Source organism: Malaclemys terrapin, chromosome 3 (genome assembly GCF_027887155.1).
Source record: "Malaclemys terrapin pileata isolate rMalTer1 chromosome 3, rMalTer1.hap1, whole genome shotgun sequence".
Classification (NCBI taxonomy): domain Eukaryota; kingdom Metazoa; phylum Chordata; order Testudines; family Emydidae; genus Malaclemys; species Malaclemys terrapin.
Window position 1 is genome coordinate 86019548 of NC_071507.1, and position 12211 is coordinate 86031758.

The 12211-nt window shown below is 42.4% G+C and overlaps 1 protein-coding gene across 2 annotated transcripts in view; it reads left to right on the top strand.

The window, feature by feature from the left end:
* Positions 1-12211, top strand: part of C3H6orf118 (chromosome 3 C6orf118 homolog) — a 51315-nt gene that overhangs the window by 18148 nt on the left and 20956 nt on the right. For both annotated transcript variants that reach the window (XM_054023314.1, XM_054023315.1), the window contains exons 4-8: positions 372-431; positions 2836-2960; positions 4887-4945; positions 7825-8021; positions 11158-11211. In XM_054023314.1, coding sequence (XP_053879289.1) covers positions 372-431; positions 2836-2960; positions 4887-4945; positions 7825-8021; positions 11158-11211 — 495 coding nt within the window. The remainder of the gene's footprint in view (positions 1-371; positions 432-2835; positions 2961-4886; positions 4946-7824; positions 8022-11157; positions 11212-12211) is intronic.

Below are 12211 nucleotides of genomic sequence, written 5' to 3' on the forward strand. Positions count from 1 at the left end.
CCAATGCCTTCCAATAGTTGGCAGTGGGTAATGGCAAAAGGTAGGAAATAGAGTACTATCTAGGATGAATGGCAGCGAGAAGAGAAGGAGCGACAGGTTGGAAGAGGATTGGAGAACAAAGACAGTCTACATTAAAGGAAGCTCGAGGGGGTGGAAAGAATGCACTACAAATCGGCATATTTACTAACAAATGACATGATCCAACTCTTTCAAATGACTTCAGTGAGATCAAGACCACACTCATTCCTAGCCCTATCAGAAAAGGTTCTTGTAGAGCACATACAGTACATGAAGTGAATCCTGTCTGTATAATCTCTGAACACAGTTGATAATTGTTCTGTAATGTTCCTCGTTCCTCTTTGTTTGTTTAGAATGAATATGAGCTCTACATGGTGATACTTCTGGATTCTCTGCCTACAACACAATACAAGGTAATAGGCATTTACCACTGGCAGCGCAGAATGAGGTCACAAGGTCAACGTTACTTGCATTCAAAGCTTAGAAAACAGCGGACGGAGCCAAATGCATAAGTTAAAACTTCCTTCGGACACATGCAAACAGACACATGCACACATGAGCGCACACAGACACAAGTTACATGAAACTGAACAGCCTTTGATTATTTTGTCCTGTGCTTTAGACACATTTAGGACCACTGAAAGTGAGGTGCACTTATTTTTGATACAAAGATCCAAAGTCTGCCCATTATTTCCTTGCTCATGAGGACTTCTGCAGGAGCACCAACAGCAAAAGGTTAAGGTGGAAGCAGATTTCAGGCATAAAAACAGAGTTGGCAGAAACAGCATGAATTGAATGTGTAGAAGCAGTTCACCTAACCATGAACTCTGGCTGTGCAGTATATGTATTGTTGGGGGCTTTGACTTCATTGATGAATACTGCATCTGCACACTGTTCATTCTGTATTAAGATATGTTCCATTTTCTTCTGTGGTCCGAAGGAGGAATTTGAGTAGACTGAATGGCTCGGGGATTCGTAATTTAAATTCAGTGTTATTTATCTCTAAGTCACTGGTTGAAGCAAGCACAGAATGATAGTGACTTTTAGTCACTACCACTGACATCTGTTTTGTTGGTCTCTGTCGAGTGAGCTAGCGGTTTCACTCCAATTCCTAGTGGACTTATATCTGCGTCATAAAATACCACCCACACAAATGGAAAAGAATGCATTCTGAATAAGTGCCAAACTGCAATGTCCAGCTATGTGTAGACACGTTACATAAAAATATGTTCACACAGCCAGATGTTTAAAGCTAAGAGAGTGGGGAGGGTGCCTCTGAGAAATGTTCTGCACAGTGGTTTTGTGGGGAGCACAAAATCTGAATTTAAACTTTGGTATTTGTACTGAAAATTACACAGAGCTGTGTAAACATTTCAAGCCAGAAACTCCCATCTAAGGCAATTTTGTGGTGTATTGTTCCCTTAAAGCAGGAGGAGAATTCTTCCTGTGCAGGGGAACTCACCACGGGAATGAAACTGGTAAAGTTAGCTCTCTGCGCCTTCTACATCAGCTGTCTGCCCCCCTCCCCTTCCTTCTCCTTAGCATAAAGGGAAGAAAAAGACATGTCAGCAGTGTTCTGGGGTGCAGTGCAGGCAGGACAGGGAGGGGGAGTGCCATGATTCACCTGATTCTCCACCAGCATGTAGTCTTTTGGGCCAGGGACTGGGTAGCTTTGAATCAGATAGCAGAAACTGGCTCTTTAAGGGTATGGATCCATAGTAGCTGGGAACATGCTTCCCAGAGTGGGTAGACAGACGCATACTAGCTCCACTTGAGCTAGCCCACTAAAAATAGTTGTGTGACTACAGACCCAGGGAGTCAGGTAATCTGGCACGTTTGTTCTCGGGGGCTAGCCCGAACCGCCACGCATGCTGTGGTGGCCACACTGCTATTTTAAACACTCTTGCTCAAGGAGAGCTAGGGCACATTCGTCAACCTGCACTGGGAAGCACGCTCCCAGTCGCTGTGGTGACACACCTTATTCTCTCTGGCAATTGTTTTATTCTCTCTGATTGACAGTGTTTTCTGCTGTGTTATATATTGCTGTCATGAAGCTCGTAACACAAGGATACTTTGTGACATTTTATACTTTCATTTTGCTTTTACTGTGAAATATAAAAGTAATCATTTAGGTCAATGGTCTCCTGCCAACCACAAGTACAGGCTTTTGTTATAGGCTCAAGGTGAAAATCCTGTGGGAGTAAAATCCTATGAGAGTTTACCATTTGCTTCAATGGGGTGAGGATTTCACCCTAGGTACCACCTCCCTTCCTTAATGGCACTCTGTGCTGGGGCCCTGGTGCTGCTGTGTTACTATTATGATCTGTTGAAATCACGGAGGAAGGCAATGATGAACCTGACAGCAGTGGAAGTGTGCTTTCTTTAGCACAACTAGGCCCATTAATCCCTTTCGTTGCTTCTCTACTGTGTATCCCACAAGCAGCAAAGCCTTCAGATGGGTAGGAATGGAGAGATAATAGGCTGGGGGAGACACAGCATTGTCAGTCCTCTTTCTGTTGGTAACCACCTTTACTCCACCTTTCCAAAATCTCTGTGGAATTAGAATGAATTGTCTATTTACAGAGATGGTTGTAAAACATATGGTAGTTTTTCTGGTTCATCAGTGGAAGTGTTAGCATTAGCACTTATCCTCATTCAGAAGCTACCCTCAGAATTGATTTTTCACCTAAAAAAAAAAGTGCTAGGTCCTGCATATTCAGTGAAGAAAAATTGTACAAGTTCTTGCATGTTTTTTCCGTATGTCCGTTATAAACATGCATGTCCTCATACTTCACTCCTGTTTATTTAATCTCATAGACACTGATGGCTCAGGTGAAAGGTATGGGGAAAAGACCTGTGAAGGTGCAAGAAATAGAAGAGACCAGGCAAGAAGTACAGACCCTTGTGAAAAAAGCCAAAAGTGCCTTGGAGAGAAATGAAGAGTAAGTGCCGTAAGTGTAAGGGACATGCAAACCAAATGTGTTATCCCACTCTAGTGCCTAGTACTCATAGAGGATGAGAGTCTGTTACTACTGCAAAATAAATGGAGTTATTCCTAGCTCGAGTTGTTGAGTCCATACTGGATTGTTGAAATCTTGCTGGTGACCCATTCACATGAATTGGAGACAAACCAGTTTTTGTTTCAAAATACACTCTTACAATGTTATTACACGTACACTCATTCAATCACATGCTCCTGCCTCCAACACCCCATCCATCAAAGTCAAGGACTAGAGAGTCACAATCTAACCTCGTTGACTTTTGCCCCCTTTCATCTTTTTTCCTTATTCTCATTTGCATGAGCTACCTAGATTAGATGACCGAATAGGTCTGTTTATTTTGTTTTGTAGTTATTTTTATTTGATCAAAATTGTGTACATAACAGCATTAACAATGTGCTTTCCAAACTTATTTTGTATGATTCTATGATCATTAAGATATTGAAGTGTGACAGAGCCTTGTTTACACCAAAGGAAACTGCAGCAAAAACAAGTAGCTAATTAACAATGGCCAAACAATTATACATGTGTGTAGGTGTGTACAGGGACAGATTGTGTGACAGAGTGGTATGGGAGAAGGGTTTTATTGATATGAGTTTGGGATGACTCATAAGAACGGTCAGACCAATGGTCCGTCTAGCCCAGCATCCTGTCTTCTGACAATGGCCAGTGCCAGGTGCTTCAGAGGGAATGAACAGAACACGTAATCATCAACTGATCCATCCCCTGTCACCCATTCCCAGCTTCTGGCAAACAATGGCTAGGGACACTTCAGAGAATGGTTTTGTGTGTTGTGTTTGGAGTGTGTTGTAAAACCTTTATAACATCTCACAACTTCATGCATTCTGTATATGCACCATATCTCACAAATGTTTAGATTTTAAGAAAAATGCTATTTTTACTATTTTTTGTATTCTTCCAGTAGCAAACCCAGCTGCCTTAGTTCTCATGAATCCAAGTGTGTTGGGCTCAGAGGGAATAATACAAACTTCCAAATATGACCTAAAATAGCTCTTCAAATTTGTGAAAATGTTAGGGGTTAAAGTCCATTATCAAAAAACTTTCCAGGACTAGAAGAGAGTCTGTGTTACAAGAGAAACTGAGGATTTCCCTGTCCCAATAGTATCTTCATTTCTGCCACTAGTAATCTGAATTTAAAGCTGTAACATTTTTAAGTAGACCAAAGGTGTTACTGGTGTAGATCTGAATTTTGCTTGGACTCGTGTAATTGTTGGTGGAGGAGGGGGAGAAGAAGGAAATGTTTCTTGGTTGATATCTTTTTAAAATGGCATTTATTTGAAGCTGCTTGCAATTTTAAAACAAGTCCAGGGGAGATGGATTAATCAGCAAAGAGCAGGTGAGAGGGCCAAGTACGTGATCAGCTGATCATCACATGGGTCTGCAATGGATTACATGGACAGCACTCCACATGTGTTTCTGGGCTATGTGTGTATCCTACCACATGTTTAAATAATGTGTAGTAGTTTCAGTAGTTCCATTTAGCAAACAAGCTGTTTTCTCTCTGTTGCCATTTTAATGCTACTTCCTTCATGAAACAAGGGCTCAGTGTGAGGATGCCTCGAGTCTGCAAATTTCTCAGAGCAGGAATCATGGACCCAAATTCTTCTTTGATTTATAGCACTCAAATCCAGAGTAACTCCAGTCACTTCACTGAATTTACCATTACTCTGCATTTATACAAGTATACCTGAGCTCAGAATTTGGCCTGTGAATGTCAGTGGGAATCCTCACATGCATAAGAGCTGCAGGATTACCTGAATTGCCTTGGCTCATGTCTAATCCGCAGAATGATACTCAAAACGTAGCTGTGATCACATTAACACAGTGTTCTCTCTTGTTCCACTCTAGACTCAGAAATGAATTAGAAATTCAGTTGTGGGTGAGCCAGTCTCCTGAGAGTAAAACTGGTAAGTAACAAGACAGTGTGGATTTACAGAAGGGGTGTCTTGCAAGAAACAAACACACACACACCCCAACACACACATATTGGGAATCAGGGTACTAAACACACTACAACTAAACAGCTTATAATGAAAATCAAAGAAATCTCTCTCTCAGTGGTGCTGAGCATCTTGTGGGATAAGGCGACATAACATTTTTCTTGCCTTTCATTCTGGGCCTGATCTAAAACCCATTGAAATCAACAGGAGAATTTGCATTTATTAAAGAACACAGGGCATGTGCCACACCAGATAAAACGTGTGGTCCATCTAGTTAAGTATGTTATAGCCAGCAGGAGATGTCTCAGATGTGAGATAATCTGACACTCCATGAAGGTCTTGTCCTGATCTCTAATAGTCAGAGGGCAGGTTAAGTTGTGCAGCATGAGCTTTCGTGGTCCTTTCATAAACTCTTATAAGCATCAGCTATTATAACTCTGGACAATCTTGTTATTTATATGAATGTTTGATCCCTCTTTGACACTTGCTAAATTCTCAGGTTCAACAACATTCTGTGGCAATGAGTTCCACAGTCTAATTCTGTGCTGCATGAATAATTATCTCCTTTGATCAGTTTTGAATTTGCCTTCAATGAGCATTGGATCAGGGTTTTCAGCTGATTCAATAAAAAAAAAGTATGTAAATCTGGAAGCTCATGAAAGGGCAAAAAGAAAGGAGACTATTTTCTGATGAACTAGGCCATTTCTGAAGTTCTGTAAAATGTCATCAGGGTAGAATACAGTATGCCATGACTGACTGCATAGTGCATCTATATTTCATGCATTTGTTAAACTTCTGTATTTATGGCAAATGCAAAACATGGCTTCTTCATATAGCATGTGACCATATAAAATGGTAAGCTTCTACACTGTAAATAGAGAGAATAAATAGCCACATGAGTTGTTAAGGTGAGATGCTTTCTATCTGTCTCTGATAGTTGCTCCACACATATGCTAAATACTACATGGCAGCTTCTGAAAGGGAGGATATAACTCTGTTTTGGCCCATACTCTCCCTCTCAATTAAATACAACATCATACCCAAGGCTGCATGTGATCTGTTATCAATGCCGTATTTTAGGTGCTACTATCAGTATCTTACTCATTATTATGAATGCACGTTGCATATGAAAAGTGCCATATAATCAAACCAACTTCTGCTCTTTCATCACTTGGGAAATGCGCTGGCCCAAATTCCTCCCTGATGTAACTCCATGCATTTCAGTGGACTTAGCCAGGGCTGCATTTGCCTTGCTATGTTTGATTCTACAGCTTGGCACAGGCTTTGAATTCCAAAGCTTTACAACTGTCCCTCTCAGAAATGATCATTGGCTCTAGATCTCCAACAGAACTAAGGAATTTGAAGTTTCTAGACCAAGACATTTCTCAGAGATGGCTGTGCATGAAACGAGTTAAAAGACTTATGAACTATGTGAAAACGCTTCCTTTTTCAAAGTCTCGCATCTCAGAAATACTGGTCCAATTAATCCCAAGCTCCCCTCCCCAACATTTTCCAGGTATTAGACAACTGTATGTGGAAAGCTTCAGATGAAAAGGAATTGCAAAGAACAAAATCAGAAGGGGCTGAATACTATGCTTAAAAACCCAATATGAGATTGAGGCCCAAATGTGCTAGTCACTATACAAACACATAGTAAGAGACAGTCCTTCTTCTGTATGCTTATAGTCTAAATAGACAAGACAGAAAAGGAAATACTACTATTATTCTCATTTTATAGATGGAGAACTGAAGCACAGAGAGATTAAGATATTTGACAAAGGTCACACAGGAAGTCTGTGGCATAGGCAAGAATGGCATTCAGGTCTCCTAAGTGTAGAACCTTAACCACAATGATAATCTTTAGCAGTTTGTGCCTTCAAATCCTTTACAAACATTACAAATTACTGCATAGTTTTTAGCAAACCCCTCCTTAAAACTCATCTCTGCTGTGAGGCCTACCTACAATGGACAGGCGGTATGCTGTGACTGCTGTTTATTATACCAAGTATGATCACTGGCAGGACTATTGAAACCAAAGGCAGAAATGTGATGCCGCCTATTTCCTGGCTGGGGCTGAGTGGAAGAAGATGATGCTCACTGCTTGGAACAGGAAATGAAGGCTTTGTGTACACAAAACTTCTGTCATTCAGGGAGGAGTGTGAAAAAATCCCCCCCACTCCCCCCCAGAACGACTAAAGTGTTACTGACGAAAAGCGCCAGTGTGAACGGTGCTTTGTCGAGCTCTCCTGCGACAAAGAGCGGCTACACTGTGCACCTTTTAGCGGCCTGGCTCTAGCGGCACAGCTGTGTCACTAAAAGGTTCGTGGTGTAGACGTAGCCTAAGTTAGAAACGTAGGTAGCTGCTGGGGATGGCAAGTACATGTGCAGTTGGGGAGGATCATCTGGATAGAGAAGGATCCTTGGTTTGAAAAGAACTTTAGAGCATCACCATAACAAAACCAGTGTATAATTTATGAAGGGTTATTTCTAAATATTTTAGCAAATACTTAGCAGTGATACTTCATTCACTAACTGGGGAGATTTTTAGTTCTTTTTTTAAAACACCCAATCAACGTTCTTATCTACTAGGAATGAACCAGACACTATCATACTCATTGCGCTGCCAGACAAGATGTAATTCCTAGGTACCATACATGCCTGCAAGCTGATCTGTCATCTGGCAATTTCTGAGAAAAGAGCATGTGATCTAATTTCTCATTGGCCTCTCTGTAGACATTTTGCCATTTTCACTGGGTCCTCAAACTGAGATTGCAACAGTTTAGCACAAAATAGCCAAATAACTCTCTGGCAACACTGTGCTATTAACCATGCCTGCCTTTTTATAGTTCCAGAGACCTCCGGTGACCATGCTGTGAAACTGCCTGAAAAGAAACATCTCTCCCTTGCTGAACAGATTGAATCTATGCGGTGCCAAGTTCTCGCTAAGTGGGAGGAAATGCAAGCGATAGAGAAAGAGATTCGAGAAACCATGACTCATGCTGGGATGGCAAATACTATAGAGAAGACGGTTAAAGACATAGAGGCATGACATAATTATTTCTAAACAGTTCCTATCAAGTTTATTGGTGCCTAGCTACTTTGGTGATGGGCTCTTTAGAAAGAGACAGATAGTGACTCAGTTGCCTGTATTTTCTCCTCTGAGAACATACATCTCAACTCTGTGTACTTATATGGCCCCAAACACCATGGTGTTTAGGCTCTGATCCTGCAATGTGATGCATATGGGTGGACCCCCACATTAAAGTAAATGGGGCTCTGCAGACACAGGGGTCTGTCTGCATGCACCACATTGCAGGATTGAGGCTTTAGAGCCATATGTTTTTTAAAGTACATACACCTCTACCCCGATATAACGCTGTCCTTAGGAGCCAAAAAAATCTTACCGTGTTATAGGTAAAACCGCGTTATATTGAACTTGGTTTGATCTGCTGGAGTGCGCAGCCCCACGTCCCAGAGCACTGCTTTACCGTGTTATATCCGAATTCGTGTTATATCGGGTCGCGTTATATCGGGGTAGAGGTGTATGTTAAAATATAAAAGTGATTCAGGTGCAGGGTCTGATTTTTTTTGTTTGTTTTTTTTTAATTGATGTTCTCTCCTTTTGCTCCTGCACTTGGCGGGTGGCAGTAACTGTAAGGTCATAACAGGTGGGATTTTCAAAAGCACTCTGTTGGCCTAAGTCTTCTCCTCTTGAAGACAATGGTAAAACTCCCATTGGCTTTAAAGGGAGCATGGTTGGGCCAGCACTGAGCACTTTTTAAAAATCCTACTGGTAGACATGTAAATATATGAATGTGCCTGCAAATCAATTTCTTGGATGTCTAAATGAACTTACCTGCGAGCACCACATTTCAGGCACAAAAAGGAAGGCCTGGACAATTCCAGACTGAAAATATAAGGCCTATAATATACTGTCAATATCTAATAAATTAATGATTGAATGAAGCCAAGCAGAGGAATAAAACTACAAATATATGTTAATAATATTTGTTACAAAAATGATCATCTATTTGTTTGTATTCCAGTAGCATTCAGAGGTCCCAGTCAGGATTGGTGCCTCACTGTACCTGGCATCAGAGACAGCCCCTGCTCCAGAGTGTACAATCTAAGGCTCTGATCTCACAGAGACTTAAGGGCCTGACTTTAGCTCTGTGAGTGGTCCCATTGAAGTCTTGGTACCATTGACAGTATGAGAAGTCCAATGTGTGTAAGTGTCTGCAGGACTGGCACCTAACACATTTAAAAACAGCATTTTCTTTCCTTTGGAAATTGTGCCGCTAGCAATACCACAAGCTCTCAATAGAGCCATGCTTTCCCTGTCCCTGTCCCTGTCCCTGATCAGGTGAATAGGAATCCCAGGTGTCTTAAGTGAAGTAATTTCCTGAAATCAAATAAAAACTGAATATTCCCTGACCATGCAGAAAGTGAAATGTGGCACAGTTAATGATGGATAGACATGATTGAAATACACATCTAACATTCAAATGTTTCTCCAAATGTTTTATCCTCTGAGGCTGAATTTAGCCTTCCTTCAGGACATCAGATCCATTCAGTTAGTTGTACTGGTAGTAAAACAGAGCAGCCATGCGATTGTGTAGCATCCAGGAAAAAACAGGAAAACAAACACATAGACGAAAAATCATGTACACGCCACACTTCTTGTCTTTTCCAGCTCAAGGGCACAAACCATCATTGTGTTTGCTGGGTTTCCCTTGGGTGTCTTTAAACTGACTGGCTACATTCCAATTCTGTCTTACCTGCCAGTTTTTTCAATCTTGTCTTCTTATCGAAGTGTACAAGACAGAAAACTGTAGTTCACTTTAAAAAATACCTGCTACCCACAAATGACAAACACTCGTTTGGAGAGAAAGTCTTGTCTCAGATGAATGTATATAGTGTTAATATATTAGATCAGAGAATAACAGCTATAAGCCACCACAGTCTTCCTTATTTGTACTGGCAAAGAAAAGGTATAAGCCCAAGATGTTTTCTGAAAAGTTTCTTTTGCAAACTAATCAACAATGCATGAGTTATGCCCCTCACAGTTAAATAAACAATTAATTTCTGGACAAAATGTGAAGCACCTTAAGAGAATAAATTATTTTCTCTGCTCCAGAGATACCTATTAAAAGGGATATGAGTATCCAGAAGTTCCTTATGTGGTTTTAACTTAGTTCATGTCATTTTTATTTGTTTTATTTTTTGACCAACTTTACCTGAGCTGAAATAAGGAAGAGCAGCCAGCAGAGGGCAATGTTGCACAGCGCTCTCAGCCTGAGAGACGCAGCAGCTGTGTGAGGCGAACCAGCTGACTGCTTCATGTGCAGCCACTCCAGGCATTCTCAGCAAGTATATGAACTCTGGGAGTGAATGGACCCTCTATACCAGTGGCTTTCAACCTTTCCAGACTACTGTACCTCTTTCAGGAGTCTGATCTGTCTGGCATACCCCCAAGTTGCGTACCCTGACTTAAAAATGATTTGCTTACAAAATCAGACATGAAAATACAAAAGTGTCACAGCACAGTATGACTGAAAAATTGCTGACTTTCTCATTTTTACCATATAATTATAAAATAAATCCTTTGGAATATAAATATTGTACTTGCATTTCAGTGTGCAGTATGTAGAGCAGTATAAACAAGTCATTGTCTTTACCCTATTTTAGTTTGTACTGACTTTGTTAGTGCTTTTTATATAGCCTGTTGTAAAGCTAGGCAAATGTCTAGATGAGTTGATGTACTCCCTGGAAGACCTCTGCATATTCCCAGGAGTACGTGTACCTCTGGTTGAGAACCACTGCTCTACACAGTCTGAGACATTAGCTCCCCCAGCAAATGGTTGGTTAGTTAATCTGGGTCTGAATGTGTAAGGTGTATATGATTTCAAACTATTATTCATAATAATAAAGTTATAATCTAAACCTTGCACCCACTGGATATTTAGACAAAGGGCAAGTATGCTATCATTTAAGAAGAGCAAGCTAATTGAACTAGCCCATCTTCGTATTTCTCCTAACACTGTGATTTCATAATGCTAAGATGGCAGGAACATGTACTGTGCACATATATGGAATTTTAAAAATAGGGCAGTTCAATTATTTGCTTTTTTGGAAATGTTGCGCTACAGTTTAACAAAGCTGTGTTATTGCTCTTACAGGCTGAGGCTCTCAAACTCAACTCAGCCAACAGCTTCCTTCAACACCAAATCAAAGTAAGTTCCTTCTTTAGAACTGTGATATGGTCCAAAGCCCCATTGGAAACCTGTTTGCTCCAGTTGCCTTCACTAGGTCTGATCCACAGCCTATTGAAGTCATTGGAAAGACTCCCATTGACTACTGTGGGCTCTGCATGAGCCCAAGGTGAACCACCTGCTAGAGAGTAGAAAGGTGTTGGTTGTCCCTTTACTCTATTTTTCACTGTTTAGGAGAGCTATTATGGTACTTTGTTGAGAAGCAAATTTCTCCTGATCACCATTTGAATTATTTTTTACATATTATTCACTTACATTGGGCTTAGGCAGGGGGTTGGCGTGTGGGAGTGGGTGAGGGCTCTTAACTGGGGGGAAGATGGGCTGGGGGGGGCAGAAATTGGGGTTCAAGGTGCGGGAGGGGGCTCTGGGCTGGGGCAGGGAGTTGGAGTGCGGGAGGGGGTGCGGACTCTGGATGGGGGTGCAGGCTCTGGGATGGGGCCAGAGATGAGGGGTTTGGGGTGCAGGAGGGAGCTCTGGGTTTGGTGGGGTGAGGGATTTGGAATGTGGGAGGGAGCTGCGGGTTAAGGCAGGGGGTTGGGGTGCAGGAGGGGGTACGGGCTCTGGGTTGGGGATGCGGGCTCTAGGGTGGGGTTGGGAATGAGGGCTTTGGGGTGCAGGAGGGAGCTCTGGGCTGGGGCAGGGGGTTGGGGTTCGGGGTTGGGGCACAGGCTTACCTTGGGCGGCTCCCAGTCTGTGGCGCAGCGGGTTTAAGGCAGGCTCCCTGCCTTTCCTGGCTCCGCACTGTGCCCTGGAAGTGGCCAGCAGATCCGGTTCCTGGGCTGGGGGGCCAGGAGTCTCCGTGTGCTGCTGTTGCCCACAAGCACCGCCGCCCCAGCTCCCATTTGCCCTGGTTCCCAGCCAATGGGAGTGCGGAGCTGGTGCTCAGGGCTGAGGCAGTGCGTAGAGCCCCGGGGCCCTCCCGCCTAGGAGCTGGACCTGCTGGCTGCTTCTGGGGCACAGT